Raw genomic sequence first — 15,679 nt, forward strand, 5'->3', positions numbered from 1 at the left:
CTCCTACTGCCTCCCCCCTCTCTCAGCTCTCCTCCGCCTCCTGCCTCTCTCTCCGTCTCTCTCTCTCTCCTCCTACTGCCTCCCCCCTCTCTCAGCTCTCCTCCGCCTCCTGCCTCTCTCTCCGTCTCTCTCTCTCTCCTCCTACTGCCTCCCACCCTCTCAGCTCTCCTCCGCCTCCTGCCTCTCTCTCCGTCTCTCTCTCTCTCCTCCTACTGCCTCCCACCCTCTCAGCTCTCCTCCGCCTCCTGCCTCTCTCTCCGTCTCTCTCTCTCCTCCTACTGCCTCCCACCCTCTCAGCTCTCCTCCGCCTCCTGCCTCTCTCTCCGTCTCTCTCTCTCTCCTCCTACTGCCTCCCACCCTCTCAGCTCTCCTCCGCCTCCTGCCTCTCTCTCCGTCTCTCTCTCTCTCCTCCTACTGCCTCCCACCCTCTCAGCTCTCCTCCGCCTCCTGCCTCTCTCTCCGTCTCTCTCTCTCCTCCTACTGCCTCCCCCCTCTCTCAGCTCTCCTCCGCCTCCTGCCTCTCTCTCCGTCTCTCTCTCTCCTCCTACTGCCTCCCACCCTCTCAGCTCTCCTCCGCCTCCTGCCTCTCTCTCCGTCTCTCTCTCTCTCCTCCTACTGCCTCCCACCCTCTCAGCTCTCCTCTGCCTCCTGCCTCTCTCTCCGTCTCTCTCTCTCTCCTCCTACTGCCTCCCACCCTCTCTCAGCTCTCCTCCGCCTCCTGCCTCTCTCTCCGTCTCTCTCTCTCTCCTCCTACTGCCTCCCCCCTCTCTCAGCTCTCCTCCGCCTCCTGCCTCTCTCTCCGTCTCTCTCTCTCTCCTCCTACTGCCTTCCCCCTCTCAGCTCTCCTCCGCCTCCTGCCTCTCTCTCCGTCTCTCTCTCTCTCCTCCTACTGCCTTCCCCCTCTCAGCTCTCCTCCGCCTCCTGCCTCTCTCTCCGTCTCTCTCTCTCTCCTCCTACTGCCTCCCCCCTCTCTCAGCTCTCCTCCGCCTCCTGCCTCTCTCTCCGTCTCTCTCTTTCTCCTTCTCCCCGTCCTGCCTCTCACTCGGGGGACCGCGGAGCCCAAACGGACGCTTGCGCCACTTACTCCCCCACGGCGGCCTGGCTGAGTGGCGCAGAAGTCAGCCGAGTGCCACGGCGGGAGGCGAAGGGGGGCAGGGCGGTGACGTTCATGGCGCACGTCACTGCTCCGCCCCCCTTCGCGCCCCCCTTTTCCTCCCGCCGTGGAGCTCGGCTGACTACTGCATCGCTCAGGGGGCCGCCGTGGGGGAGCAAGTGGCCGTTTGGGCTCCCCCATGGTGGCCCAGCTGAGCGGCGCAGAAGTGAGCCGAGCGCCACGGCAGGAGGGAAGGACATGACTCAGGCAACAGCGCCACCCAGAGGGAACAGCCAGCGTTTCAGCAACAGCGCTGCCCAGAGGGAACAGCCAGCATTTCAGCAACAGCGCCGCCCAGAAGGAACAGCCAGCATTTCAGTAACAGCGCCCCCCAGAGGGAACAGCCAGCGTTTCAGCAACAGCGCCGCCCAGAGGGAACAGCCAGCATTTCAGTAACAGCGCCGCCCAGAGGGAACAGCCAGCGTTTCAGCAACAGCGCCACCCAGAGGGAACAGCCAGCGTTTCAGTAACAGCACCGCCCAGAGGGAACAGCCAGCATTTCAGTAACAGCGCCGCCCAGAGGGAACAGCCAGCATTTCGGCAACAGCGCCGCCCAGAGGGAACAGCCAGCATTTCAGTAACAGCGCCGTCCAGAGGGAACAGCTAGCATTTCAGTAACAGCGCCGCCCAGAGGGAACAGCCAGCGTTTCAGTAACAGCGCCGCCCAGAGGGAACAGCCAGCGTTTCAGTAACAGCGCCGCCCAGAGGGAACAGCCAGCGTTTCAGTAACAGCGCCCCCCAGAGGGAACAGCCAGCATTTCAGTAACAGCGCCCCCCAGAGGGAACAGCCAGCATTTCAGTAACAGCGCCGCCCAGAGGGAACAGCCAGCATTTCAGTAACAGCGCCGCCCAGAGGGAACAGCCAGTGTTTCAGCAACAGCGCCACCCAGAGGGAATAGCCAGCATTTCAGTAACAGCACCGCCCAGAGGGAACAGCCAGCATTTCAGTAACAGCGCCGCCCAGAGGGAACAGCCAGCATTTCAGTAACAGCGCCACCCAGAGGGAACAGCCAGCGTCTCAGCGTTACAGAGTCTCAGACACTGGGCTACTAGCAATAGGATTTATTTATCAGCATTAAAAGTCACCTGTCCTTTTGTTGCCCAATCACCCTCAGTTCGGTGAGACCCTTTTGAAGCTCTTCGCAGGCTGCTCTGCTCTTAGCTCTCTCGCCTGTTGGGATCATTGCAAATGCCACCTCCCTGGTTAGCCTTCTGTCCAGGTCGTCTGTGAATCCGTTGGACAGGGCTGGTTGCAGGGCAGATCCCTGCTAGTTACCGCGCCCCATTCTGTGTCCCAGTTACCAATCCACGAGAGACCTTCCCTCCTATCCCATGCAACTGACTTTGCGTAAGAGCCTGCGGTGAGGGGCCTGGTCAAAGGCTTCCTGGAAATCTAAGTGCACCAGATCCACCGCATCCCCCTTGCCCACGTGTTTGTTGACCCCTCAAAGAACTGGGGAGCCCGCACTGGTGCTCCAGCCTCCCCCGCACTGGAGCACATAAAATCTACTCGCCTGGGCCCCCCCAACTCTGGGGGGGAGGGGAACGTGTCAGTCTCCTCAGGTGGGGGCCACATCAGGGAGGGTTTGGGGGTGTTGGGTTTTAGGGTTTCTTGGGCCCTGACCCAAAAAAGGTCTCTTCCCCCATCCCCGCTCTAGGCCTGGCCTTGTTCCTTGGCACCAGTCTGCTCGAGGCGGCAAATGAGGGGACTAGGAAGCAGAGGTTGGCTGAGGGGGGGCTGTGGCTCGGGGCCTATTTCCACCGGGCAGTCTCCACCGGCTCCCTGGAGGCCTAGGGGGCCGTGGGCACTGTCGGGGGCCATGGGCGCTGTCAGGGCTCTCTGCTCCGTGTCCCCAGCCAGCTCCTAGGGGGCCATGGGCGCTGTCAGGGCTCTCTGCTCCGTGTCCCCAGCCAGCTCCTAGGGGGCCATGGGCGCTGTCAGGGCTCTCTGCTCCGTGTCCCCAGCCAGCTCCTAGGGGGCCATGGGCGCTGTCGGGGCTCTCTGCTCCGTGTCCCCAGCCAGCTCCTAGGGGGCCATGGGCGCTGTCAGGGCTCTCTGCTCCGTGTCCCCAGCCAGCTCCTAGGGGGCCATGGGCGCTGTAGGGGGCCATGGGCGCTGTCGGGGCTCTCTGCTCCGTGTCCCCAGCCAGCTCCTAGGGGCCATGGGCGCTGTCGGGGGCCATGGGCGCTGTCAGGGCTCTCTGCTCCGTGTCCCCAGCCAGCTCCTAGGGGCCATGGGCGCTGTCGGGGGCCATGGGCGCTGTCGGGGCTCTCTGCTCCGTGTCCCCAGCCAGCTCCTAGGGGCCATGGGCGCTGTCGGGGGCCATGGGCGCTGTCAGGGCTCTCTGCTCCGTGTCCCCAGCCAGCTCCTAGGGGGCCATGGGCGCTGTCGGGGGCCGTGGGCGCTGTCAGGGCTCTCTGCTCCGTGTCCCCAGCCGGCTCCTAGGGGGCCGTGGGCGCTGTCGGGGGCCGTGGGCGCTGTCAGGGCTCTCTGCTCCGTGTCCCCAGCCGGCTCCTAGGGGGCTGTGGGTGCTGTCGGGGGCCGTGGGCGCTGTCGGGGGCTGTGGGCGCTGTCGGGGGCCGTGGGCGCTGTCGGGGGTTGTGGGCGCTGTCGGGGGCCGTGGGCGCTGTCAGGGGCCGTAGACGCTGTCGGGGGCCGTTGGTGCTGTCGGGGGCCGTGGGCGCTGTCGGGGGCCGTGGGCGCTGTCGGGGGCCGTGGGTGCTGTCGGGGGCCGTGGGCGCTGTCGGGGGCTGTGGGCGCTGTCGGGGACCGTGGGCGCTGTCGGGGCTCTCTGCTCCGTGTCCCCAGCCAGCTCCGAGGGGGCTGTGGGCGTTGTCGGGGGCCGTAGGCGCTGTCGGGGGCCGTAGACGCTGTCGGGGGCCGTGGTCGCTGTCGGGGGCCGTAGACGCTGTCGGGGGCCGTGGGTGCTGTCGGGGGCCGTGGGCGCTGTCGGGGGCCGTGGTCGCTGTCGGGGGCCGTAGACGCTGTCGGGGGCCGTGGGCGTTGTCGGGGGCCGTAGACGCTGTCGGGGGCCGTGGGCGCTGTCGGGGGCCGTAGACGCTGTCGGGGGCCGTGGGCGCTGTCGGGGGCCGTAGACGCTGTCGGGGGCCGTGGGCGTTGTCGGGGGCCGTAGACGCTGTCGGGGGCCGTGGGCGCTGTCGGGGGCCGTGGGCGCTGTCGGGGGCTGTAGACGCTGTCGGGGGCCGTGGGCGCTGTCGGGGGCTGTAGACGCTGTCGGGGGCCGTGGGTGCTGTCGGGGGCCGTGGGCGCTGTCGGGGGCTGTGGGCGCTGTCGGGGACCGTGGGCGCTGTCGGGGCTCTCTGCTCCGTGTCCCCAGCCAGCTCCGAGGGGGCTGTGGGCGTTGTCGGGGGCCGTAGGCGCTGTCGGGGGCCGTAGACGCTGTCGGGGGCCGTGGTCGCTGTCGGGGGCCGTAGACGCTGTCGGGGGCCGTGGGTGCTGTCGGGGGCCGTGGGCGCTGTCGGGGGCCGTGGTCGCTGTCGGGGGCCGTAGACGCTGTCGGGGGCCGTGGGCGTTGTCGGGGGCCGTAGACGCTGTCGGGGGCCGTAGGCGCTGTCGGGGGCCGTGGGCGTTGTCGGGGGCCGTAGACGCTGTCGGGGGCCGTGGGCGCTGTCGGGGGCCGTGGGCGCTGTCAGGGGCCGTAGACGCTGTCGGGGGCCGTGGGCGCTGTCGGGGGCCGTGGGCGCTGTCGGGGGCCGTAGACGCTGTCAGGGGCCGTAGACGCTGTCGGGGGCCGTGGTCGCTGTCAGGGGCCGTAGACGCTGTCGGGGGCCGTAGACGCTGTCGGGGGCCGTGGGCGCTGTCGGGGGCCGTAGACGCTGTCGGGGGCCGTGGGTGCTGTCGGGGGCCGTAGACGCTGTCGGGGGCCGTGGGCGCTGTCGGGGGCCGTAGACGCTGTCGGGGGCCGTGGGCGCTGTCGGGGGCCGTAGACGCTGTCGGGGGCCGTGGGCGCTGTTGGGGGCCGTGGGTGCTGTCGGGGGCCGTAGACGCTGTCGGGGGCCGTGGGCGCTGTCGGGGGCCGTAGGCGCTGTCGGGGGCCGTGGGCGCTGTCGGGGGCCGTGGGCGCTGTCGGGGGCCGTGGTCGCTGTCGGGGGCTGTGGGCGCTGTCGGGGGCCGTAGACGCTGTCGGGGGCCGTGGGCGCTGTCGGGGGCCGTAGACGCTGTCGGGGGCCGTGGACGCTGTCGGGGGCCGTGGGCGCTGTCGGGGGCCATAGGCGCTGTCGGGGGCCGTGGGCGCTGTCGGGGGCCGTGGGCGCTGTCGGGGGCCGTAGACGCTGTCGGGGGCCGTGGTCGCTGTCGGGGGCCGTGGGCGCTGTCGGGGGCCGTAGACGCTGTCGGGGGCCGTGGACGCTGTCGGGGGCCGTGGTCGCTGTCGGGGGCCGTGGACGCTGTCAGGGGCCGTGGGCGCTGTCGGGGCTCTCTGCTCCCGGGTTCTAGCCCTTTGACCCTCACACCCATCCCTGTTTTCCCGCTCTCCCTCCCCAGTAATGCGTTGGGATTCCGCAGGCTGGGGGAATCCAGCTGCTCATGTCCCAACCCTGCGGGCGGGGCCGTGGGGGCAGAGAGCCAGGCCTGGGGAGGAACCGCTCCGGCTCTCCCGTAGTAATTAGCCCTGATCTCTGGCACGAGGGCTGCACTGCTGAGTGTCTCTGCCACCTCCAGCCCCACTTGGCAAGGGCTGGTCCATGCACGTTGTCCCCTGGGGGTGGGGAGCCCCGGGCCCTGCCCCCCCATCCACAGCCTCATGTGCCCTGTGCCCCCCAGCCAGCCCACAGTCACTCCCCCCCGCAGCACGTCTCTGCGTGCCACCAGCCCCGCCTCCAGGGCCGCCCAGGTGTATCACCTGGTCACACCCCTCCCAGCCTCCAGAGCCTGGGCCAGTGTGAACCTGCCAGGCTGGGGCAGCTTCCCCCCGTGAGTTGCACCCAGGATTCCCAGCCCCATCCAGGCAGCGGTGCCATGCCCAGGGAAACTGAGGCACACACAGGGGGTTACTACAGGGCAGGGCAGCAGAAAGCACATGCAACAAAACAAAGCTCACGAGGAGAGGCTGAGGGATTTGGGCTTGTTCAGTGCGAAGGAAGCGTGCATGTGTCCAAAGGAAGCATGCGAAGGAAGTGTGCACGTGTGGGAAGGAAGCGTGTGTGTGAAGGAAACGTACGAAGGCCGCGTGCAAAGGCAGCATGCATGTGTGTGAAGGAAGCATGAGTGTGAAGGAAGCGTGCATGTGCGAAGGCAGCGTGCATGTGCGAAGGCAGCGTGCATGTGCAAAGGAAGCGTGCGAAGGCAGTGTGCATGTGCGAAGGCAGCGTGCGAAGGCAGCGTGCGTGCGAAGGCAGCGTGCGTGTGCAAAGGAAGCATGCAAAGGCAGCGTGCGTGCAAAGGAAGAGTGCATGCGAAGGCAGCGTGCGTGTGCGAAGGCAGCGTGCGTGCAAAGGCAGCGTGCGTGTGCAAAGGAAGCGTGCGAAGGCAGCGTGCGTGCGAAGGCAGCGTGCGTGCAAAGGAAGCGTGCGTGCGAAGGCAGCGTGTGTGTGCGAAGGCAGCGTGCGTGCAAAGGAAGCGTGCGTGCGAAGGCAGCGTGTGTGTGCGAAGGCAGCGTGCGTGTGCAAGGGAAGCGTGCGAAGGCAGCGTGCGTGCGAAGGCAGCGTGCGTGTGCAAAGGAAGCGTGCAAAGGACGTGTGCGTGCAAAGGCAGCGTGCGTGCGAAGGCAGCGTGCGTGCGAAGGCAGCGTGTGTGTGCGCCCCCCGGAGCGATTACCTTGTTATCTGTATTGCTGTGGGGCCCAGAGGTCCCCGTCAGGCCAGGGTCCCATCATGCGGGCGCTGGCCAGACCCGTCCCCGAGGCAGGTGCATTCCACGTGACCCTGTCCCTGCAGGGGCCAATGCCTGGGCCCAGCCCCTCTCCCCCGCAGCGCCAGCCTGGCGCGCTCGTGCCCTGTTCGCAGGCCGCGCCAGGGCCTGGGTTACGGGAGCCAGCGGTGGGTGGCCAAGCCCCTCGGTTCCCCGCCCCCGCTCCCGGCTCCCTCCCTCGCCCAAACCCGCTGGCAGGGGACAGGCCGCGCCGCGCGGCCACTGGGTTAATTGGGGCTAATTCGATTGCAGCCGGCCCCGATTGGATTACTTGGGCCTCCAGCCCTGGCCTGGAGCTCCCCAGGGAGCTGCTGGCGCCTCCTGCCTCAATCAGACACGTCGTAACCGCATGAGACGCTCCCGGGGCCGCGCCCACCCCGGGCGGGAGCTGGCCCCGGCGGTGACGCGAGCGGCAGGCAGTGACGTCTGCCCCGGCGCCGCGCCCGCCTGGCACGGCCGGAACCTCGCCGAGCCCGCAGGGACCCGTGCGCCGAGGTGGGCGGGCAGAGCCGGGGCCCCCAGCTCCCAGCCTGGCTCCACCCCCAAACTTCAGGGCCGCCCCCTTGGGCCGAGGGCCCCGCTCCTGCCGCCCTGGCTCTCTGCAGCCCGTCTCGCCTGGGCCCGGGCAGCGCCCAGAGCAGCAGGGCCCGGCTCAGCGTGAGGCTGCTGTAGCCCCGAGTGGGCAGGCTGGGAACGGGGTCAGAGCCGGAGCACTGAGGATCCCAGGCGCCGGGCAGGGAGACCCCTGCTCTGACCCCGGGCACCCCGGGCACCTGCCTCTGGGAGCCACCCCGCTTGGCACAGGGGCCACGCCAGGCACTGGGCAGCCCGGGCAGCAGGGCCAGAGCTGGAAGCAGGCCCAGGGGCGCGGGGCCCAGCGACCGACCCCCACGGCTCATTCTGGGCCCCTGCCACAGCTCAGCCCCCTGCTGCCCCCAGAGCAGGAGCCCCAGCCAGGAGCACAGCTGCCCCGCTCCCCCCGGCCGGGCAAACACCCCCGGGCACCAGTGGGGAGCAGCTGCGGGCTGGGAGTGCCGGGGAGGGCGGGGGCCGTGCGCAGGCCCTGGAGCGGCTGAGGGTGGCGCTGCCCGTACAGCCGGACAGGGCGGGAATCCAGGCCAGAGGGACCTGCCCGGCCCGTGCCAGCCCCTCCCCTGTGCCTGCTGCCCCCGGGCTGCTTCCTGGCCTGGCAGTGGCTGCCGGGCGGCGCCAGCTCAGCAGGGAGATGGGGCAGGGCAGGGCCATGTGCTCCCGGCCCGGTTCTGCTGAGCCCCACGGGGCCGGTGGCTCCCCCCCCGCCCGGCCCGGTTCTGCTGAGCCCCCCGGGGCCGGTGGCTCCCCCCCCCCGCCCGGCCCGGTTCTGCTGAGCCCCCCGGGGCCGGTGGCTCCCCCCCCCCCGCCCGGCCCAGTTCTGCTGAGCCCCCCGGGGCCGGTGGCTCCCCCCCCGCCCGGCCCGGTTCTGCTGAGCCCCCCGGGGCCAGTGGATCCCCCCCCCACCCGGCCCGGTTCTGCTGAGCCCCACGGGGCCAGTGGCTCCCCCCCCCGCCCGGCCCAGTTCTGCTGAGCCCCCCGGGGCCGGTGGCTCCCCCCCCGCCCGGCCCGGTTCTGCTGAGCCCCACGGGGCCGGTGGCTCCCCCCCCGCCCGGCCCGGTTCTGCTGAGCCCCCCGGGGCCGGTGGCTCCCCCCCCGCCTGGCCCGGTTCTGCTGAGCCCCCCGGGGCCGGTGGCTCCCGCCCCGCCCGGCCCGGTTCTGCTGAGCCCCACGGGGCCGGTGGCTCCCCCCCCCGCCCGGCCCGGTTCTGCTGAGCCCCCCGGGGCCGGTGGCTCCCCCCCCCGCCCGGCCCGGTTCTGCTGAGCCCCCCGGGGCCGGTGGCTCCCCCCCCCCCGCCCGGCCCGGTTCTGCTGAGCCCCCCGGGGCCGGTGGCTCCCCCCCCCACGCCCGGCCCGGTTCTGCTGAGCCCCCCGGGGCCGGTGGCTCCCCCCCCCGCCCGGCCCGGTTCTGCTGACCCCCCGGGGCTGGTGGCTCCCCCCCCCCCGCCCGGCCCGGTTCTGCTGAGCCCCACGGGGCCGGTGGCTCCCCCCCCCCGCCCGGCCCGGTTCTGCTGAGCCCCCCGGGGCCGGTGGCTCCCCCCCCCCGCCTGGCCCGGTTCTGCTGAGCCCCCTGGGGCCGGTGGCTCCCCCCCCATGCCCGGCCCGGTTCTGCTGAGCCCCCTGGGGCTGGTAGCTCCCCCCCCCATGCCCGGCCCGGTTCTGCTGAGCCCCACGGGGCCGGTGGCTCCCCCCCCACGCCCGGCCCGGTTCTGCTGAGCCCCCCGGGGCCGGTGGCTCCCCCCCCGCCCGGCCCGGTTCTGCTGAGCCCCCCGGGGCCGGTGGCTCCCCCCCCACGCCCGGCCCGGTTCTGCTGAGCCCCCCGGGGCCGGTGGCTCCCCTCCCCCCCATTCCTGGCCCAGTTCTGCTGAGCCCCACGGGGCCGGTGGCTCCCCCCCCGCCCGGCCCGGTTCTGCTGAGCCCCCTGGGGCTGGTAGCTCCCCCCCCCACGCCCGGCCCGGTTCTGCTGAGCCCCCCGGGGCCGGTGGCTCCCCCCCCACACTCGGCCCGGTTCTGCTGAGCCCCCCGGGGCCGGTGGCTCCCCCCCCGCCCGGCCCGGTTCTGCTGAGCCCCCTGGGGCTGGTAGCTCCCCCCCCCCACGCCCGGCCCGGTTCTGCTGAGCCCCCCGGGGCCGGTGGCTCCCCCCCCACGCTCGGCCCGGTTCTGCTGAGCCCCCCGGGGCCGGTGGCTCCCCCCCCACGCTCGGCCCGGTTCTGCTGAGCCCCACGGGGCCGGTGCCTCCCCTCCCCCCCATTCCTGGCCCAGTTCTGCTGAGCCCCCCGGGGCTGGTAGCTCCCCCCCCCCACGCCCGGCCCGGTTCTGCTGAGCCCCCCGGGGCTGGTAGCTCCCCCCCCCCACGCCCGGCCCGGTTCTGCTGAGCCCCCCGGGGCCGGTGGCTCCCCCCCCCCGCCCGGCCCGGTTCTGCTGAGCCCCATGGGGCCGGTGGCTCCCCCCCCACGCCCGGCCCGGTTCTGCTGAGCCCCCCGGGGCCGGTGGCTCCCCCCCATGCCCGGCCCGGTTCTGCTGAGCCCCATGGGGCCGGTGGCTCCCCCCCCACGCTCGGCCCGGTTCTGCTGAGCCCCCCGGGGCCGGTGGCTCCCCCCCCACGCTCGGCCCGGTTCTGCTGAGCCCCACGGGGCCGGTGCCTCCCCTCCCCCCCATTCCTGGCCCAGTTCTGCTGAGCCCCACGGGGCCGGTGGCTCCCCTCCCCCCCATTCCTGGCCCAGTTCTGCGGTCCCACGTTGTGGACACGGGCGGGACGGGACCCACCCCCCCCCCCGCGCTGACAGGCGCCTGGCTCAGAACCTCGTTATCAAAGGCAAAGGGCTGGTAATCACATTGAGCAAATCCAATCAGATGCATTAGGCAGGGAGTGGAGTCTATAAACAGCCCAGCCCCCGGTGCTCGCACACACCCCAGCCAGCGTCTGCCAGGTCCCCAGCCCCTCAGACTCCACCCCAGACTTGTCTTCAGTCCCTCTGTCACGGGAGGGGGAGTCCCCGGCCCTGCCCCCCCCAGCCAGAGCGGACTCTCAGGCGGCAGGTAGGACAGGAACCAGGAGCAGTGGGTACAAGCCCGTCTTGGGAAGAGGGGGCCCAGAGCCGGGGCCCTGCCCTGTCCCCACAAGCCAGCTACAGTCCCCTCTCCCCAAACCCCCAGCCACTGGTCCTAGCCCTCTAGGCAGCTTTGTCCCCTCCCTTGTCCTGCTTCCAGTTCCCAGATGTTACCTGCCCTCACCTGGGCCTCAGGATGTGAGAGACTGAACCTACTTCCCCAGTGAGTCCTGCCCGGCTCCCCTGCCTCGTCCAGATCGTGGTGCAGTACTCGGGGAAACTGAGGCACACACCGTTACTCCAGAACAACCCAGGCCAGTAGAATCACACACACACCAAAGCACCCGGAGTGAATACAATACAGTGACTGCAAGAGAGAATACAATCCCCACTACGGTCTTCCCCAGGACCCCACCCTACGTCCCACGGGGCCCTGTGCCGGGCAGGCTGTTTCCGGAGCCAGCGCTGGTAACGCCCTTCCCCAGGTCACTGGGCCCTGCCAGCCCCTGCTGCCCTCAGGGCACCTGCGGAGAAAGGAGACACCCCCACCCCACCGGGGCACCAGAGCCGCACTGTGCGATGCAGCCTCCTGTGGGCAGGGAAGGAGGATCACATCCCCAGGACACACTGCAAGGAGCAGCCCCTGATCCCCCACTGCTCTGCCCCAGCGCCCGAGCCCGCATGGGACAAGTTCCAGGCCTCAGTGCCAAGTCGCAGGCCAAAGCCAGCAGCACGGTGCCCAGGTACCAGCGGGGGATCGGTGCCAGCGCCGAGAGCGCCCCCTAGAGCTCCGCCCCACTCCCTGCCCCACGGCGCCCCCTAGTGCTGCACTGGGGTCAGCACTGACTGCCAGGTGAGAGCGCCCCCTAGAGCTCCGCCCCGCTCCCTGCCCCACGGCGCCCCCTAGTGCTGCACTGGGGTCAGCACTGACTGCCAGGTGAGAGCGCCCCCTAGAGCTCCGCCCCGCTCCCTGCCCCACGGCGCCCCCTAGTGCTGCACTGGGGTCAGCACTGACTGCCAGGTGAGAGCATCCCTGCTGGGCCCCGCACCTGCACCCCCCCTCCCATCCTGAGCCTGCAACCCAAGCCTGCTTCATGGCACCCCTCTCATACACTGAACCCCTCATTTCTGGCCCTATCTCAGAGCCAAGGGAAGCATCCACAAAATCCTAGAGTCCTAGGACTGGGAGGGGCTCGCGAGGCGTCGAGCCCAGTTCCCCGCCCTCCCGGCAGGGCCAGGCATCGCCTAGAGCAGCCCTGGCAGGTGTCTGCCCAACCTGCCTTCAGTGTCTCCAGGGACGGGGATTCCACAACCCCCGGCAACTTGGTCCAGAGTTTGACCCCCCGACAGGCAGGAAGCGTTTCCTGATGTCCAACCTCAACCTCCCTGGCTGCAGCCTATGCCCCTGGCGGCTTGTCCTGTCTGCAGGGGCCAAAGGGAACAGCCCCCCTCGCGACCCCTTTTAGGTACCTGAAAGCCGCCCGCGCGTCCCTCAGTCGTCTCCTTCCCAAACTCAAGGAGCCCAGGTCCTTCAGCCTCCCTCATGGGCCACTTCTCTGGTAAATCTCCTACTCAGGCTCGGGCACGTGATGGGAATGTGGGGCGTGGCTTTCTGTTTCTCAGTCAGCATGCCCTGCCCCACAGCGCCCCCTGCTGAGCCTCCACCCTGCTCTCTGCCCCAGAGCGCCCCCTGCTGAGCCTCCACCCTGCTCCCTGCCCCAGAGCGCCCCCTGCTGAGCCTCCACCCTGCTCCCTGCCCCACAGTGCCCCCTGCTGGGCCATCAACCTGCTCCCTGCCCCACAGCACCCCCTGCTGGGCCATCACCCTGCTCCCTGCCCCACAGCGCCCCCTGCTGAGCCTTCATCCTGCTCCCTGCCCCACAGCACCCCCTGCTCGGCCATCACCCTGCTCCCTGTCCCACAGTGCCCCCTGCCAGCCTTCACCCTGCTCCCTGCCCCACAGTGCCCCCTGCTGGGCCATCACCCTGCTCCCTGCCCCACAGTGCCCCCTGCTGAGCCTCCTCCCTGCTCTCTGTCCCATAGCACCTCCTGCTGGGCCCCCATCCTGCTCCCTGCTGTGACAGCGCGTTGGGGGTTCCCCGTCTCCTGCACCCCGAAATGGCACAAACAGACTGCACCAGCCAGTGGAATTGAGGGTGGTTTATTGCTCCTCCAGCACAGCGCAGCACAGATGTAGTCTGGTTACAGGAACTGGGGCTAAGAGGTCTCAGTGCCCCCCTTGAGATGGGGGAGTCCCAGCCCCCTCCCCAGCTCCTTATTCCCTGCCTTCCAGATAGGAACTAACTAACCCTCTTCCAGCCCTGCCCCCCAGCCAGGGCAGCATCCCCCTTCCTTTGTTCCTCTCCATGGGGGGTGTCTGGCCACTGGTTCAACAGGTTTGGCCTTACCTCTGCCTAGTGAGGCTTTCCCTGCTGGGTCTTGCTCCAGACAGCAGGGGTCACCCCAGCCCAGCAAGTACCCCCACTACGTCACACCTGCCCCGCAACATACCCTGCTCCCTGTCGCCCAGCGCCCCCTAGTGTTCTACTGGGGTCACCAACTGCCAGGGCAGAGCGCCCCCCTGCTGAGCCCTTACCCTGCTCCTGCCCCACAGTGCCCCCTGCTGAGCCCCCACCCAGCCCCCTGCCCCACAGCGCCCCCTGCTGAGCCCTTACCCTGCTCCTGCCCCACAGCGCCCCCTGCTGAGCCCTTACCCTGCTCCTGCCCCACAGCGCCCCCTGCTGAGCCCCCACCCAGCCCCCTGCCCCACAGCGCCCCCTGCTGAGCCCCCACCCAGCCCCCTGCCCCACAGTGCCACGCTGGACTCAGCGCCGACTGCCAGGGGAGAGCAGAGGTGGATTAAGAAGGGGCTTTAGGGGCTGCAGCCCGGGTCCCGCCAAAAGACCTTATAGAATCATAGAATCATAGGACTGGAAGGGACCTCGAGAGGTCATCGAGTCCAGCCCCCCGCCCTCAAGGCAGGACCAAGCTCCGTCTACACCATCCCTGACAGATGTCTATCTAACCTGTTCTTAAATATCTCCAGAGAGGGAGATTCCACCACCTCCCTTGGCAATTTATTCCAATATTTGACCACCCTGTGTGACGTAGTGGGGGTACCTGGCTGGTTTCTATGCTGCTGGCTCTGGGGTAACCCCCACTGGCTGCCGTGGGGACCACGACCCAGCAAAACAGGATGAGTCACTATGCAAACCAGTGGCCAGACACCCCCCATGGAGAGGAACAAAGGGAGGTGGAGGCTGCCCTGGCTGGGGGGCAGGGCTGGAAGAGAGTTAGTTAGTTGCTGTCTGGAAGCATGGAGGAGACAGCCTAGGGAAAGGGGCTGGAGTTTAGGGGCCCAGTCTCCCCCATCTCAAGGGGGCCTGAGGCATCCTAGCCCAGCTCTGTGACCAGATTCCATCTGTGATGGGCTGTATCCTGGAGAGGCAATAAACCCCCTCTGTTCTACTGGCTGGTGCAGTCTGTTTGTGCCATTTCGGGGTGCAGGAGACGGGGGACCCCCAACGTGCCGTCACACTGGTGTCAGAAGTGGGATGCACTGCACCCCGTGGATGAAGCCTCCAGCGGCAAGCGACAAGGCGCAGTAGAAGCAAGAGCCCTGGAGCCAGGCGTGCTGGAGACAGAGCGAAGCGGTTCCTGGGAATCGTGGGGCGCTGCAGCACTAGACTGGTGAGTCTGCACCAAGGGGACCAGCGGGCAGATGGCCTACGCCCGACTCTTGAAGGCAGAGCTGGTGGGGCTGTGCAGAGAGAGGGGCTTGCCTGTGCGGAAAGCAACCAAGGCCCAGCTGATTACCCAGCTGGAAGAGAATGACCAGCCACAGGGCCAGGATCTTGTCCCCAGGGGAAGCAGCCAGACCCCCCCTGAGAGTGTGTCAGTCTCAGAGAGGGGGAGGAGCACTGGAACCCACCGGAGAGATGAGACAGCGTCTCCCGGGAGGCCTGCAAGCCGTAGCCCATCTAGGGCAGGGGCCAGCCCAGCGGAGCTGCGGCGCCTGGAGATCCAGCTGCGGATCAGGGAATTGGAAGTAGAGGACCGAGAGAAGGAGCGCCAAGATCGAGAGAGGCAGCGACAGCATGAGCTGGCCATGGCAGAGCGGAGAACCGGCGGGGCACCGGCTGCGCCAAGTGCGGATGGGCCCCAAGGTCCCAGGACTGCCAGACGCTTGGAGAGGCCCGTGGTGGCCCAACTGAAGGACATGGGTGACATAGACGGGTTCCTCAGCTCCTTTGAGAGGGCCTGTGGGCTGCAACGGGTCCCCCCAGCTGACTGGCTGCAGGAGCTCATCCCCGCACTGAACCAGGAGGCGGCCGGAGTGCTCAGTCAGCTGGAGGACCTACAGCCAGGGGATTACAACCGAGTCAAGGAGGCCCTGCTGCACAAGTTCGGGCTGACCCCCGAGATGTACAGGAAGAAGTTCCGGGGGGTACAGAAAGGGCCACGGGAGACCTATGTGGATCTGGCCTCCCGCCTGGCGCAATACTGCCGCAAGTGGGTGTCTGGAGTCGGAGCCCAGACCGCAGAGGAGCTGCTCAAGCTGGTCCTGATGGAGCAGTTCTATGAAGCGTGCCCACCCAAACTGAGGCTGTGGCTCAAGGACCGGAGACCAGAGACCCTCCAGGAGGCCGGGAGGCTGGCGGATGAGTTCACGGAGAGCCGGTCCGGGTGTGAACGGGAGTCCCGGAGAGAAAGGGAATCGCGCAGAGACCGGATCTCAGCTGAGCAACGGAGGGAGTCAACTATGGGGCAAGACCAAGGAACAGGTCGTCTGCGCCTCAGAGAACCAGCCAGGGCCTGGACAGAGACAGCCCAAAGCCTAACTTGCCATCGCTGTGGGCAAAAAGGCCACAAGAGGGCTCAGTGCACCAGGTCCCAGGATCGGGGACTTTCCAGGGTTAACTGGCTGGGGCGGGAGGAAGGGCAGGCTGCCCCAGAGGCAGGGGCTGGCAGGCAAACCTCAGCTCAGAGAGAGGGGAAGGATGCTCAGTGCTCCTCC

At 69.0% G+C, this 15,679-nt stretch overlaps 1 protein-coding gene across 1 annotated transcript in view; it reads right to left on the minus strand.

Annotated features, from left to right (window-relative positions):
* Nucleotides 1–4,917: 4,917 nt before the first annotated feature.
* LOC142825977 (uncharacterized) overlaps nucleotides 4,918–15,679 on the minus strand; it is a 28,381-nt gene continuing 17,619 nt past the window's right edge. The window contains exon 3 of the mRNA XM_075918334.1: nucleotides 4,918–5,541. Within this exon, the coding sequence (XP_075774449.1) occupies nucleotides 4,918–5,541 (624 nt within the window). The remainder of the gene's footprint in view (nucleotides 5,542–15,679) is intronic.

The sequence above is a fragment of the Pelodiscus sinensis genome, unplaced genomic scaffold (assembly GCF_049634645.1).
Source record: "Pelodiscus sinensis isolate JC-2024 unplaced genomic scaffold, ASM4963464v1 ctg174, whole genome shotgun sequence".
In the NCBI taxonomy this organism is placed as follows: domain Eukaryota; kingdom Metazoa; phylum Chordata; order Testudines; family Trionychidae; genus Pelodiscus; species Pelodiscus sinensis.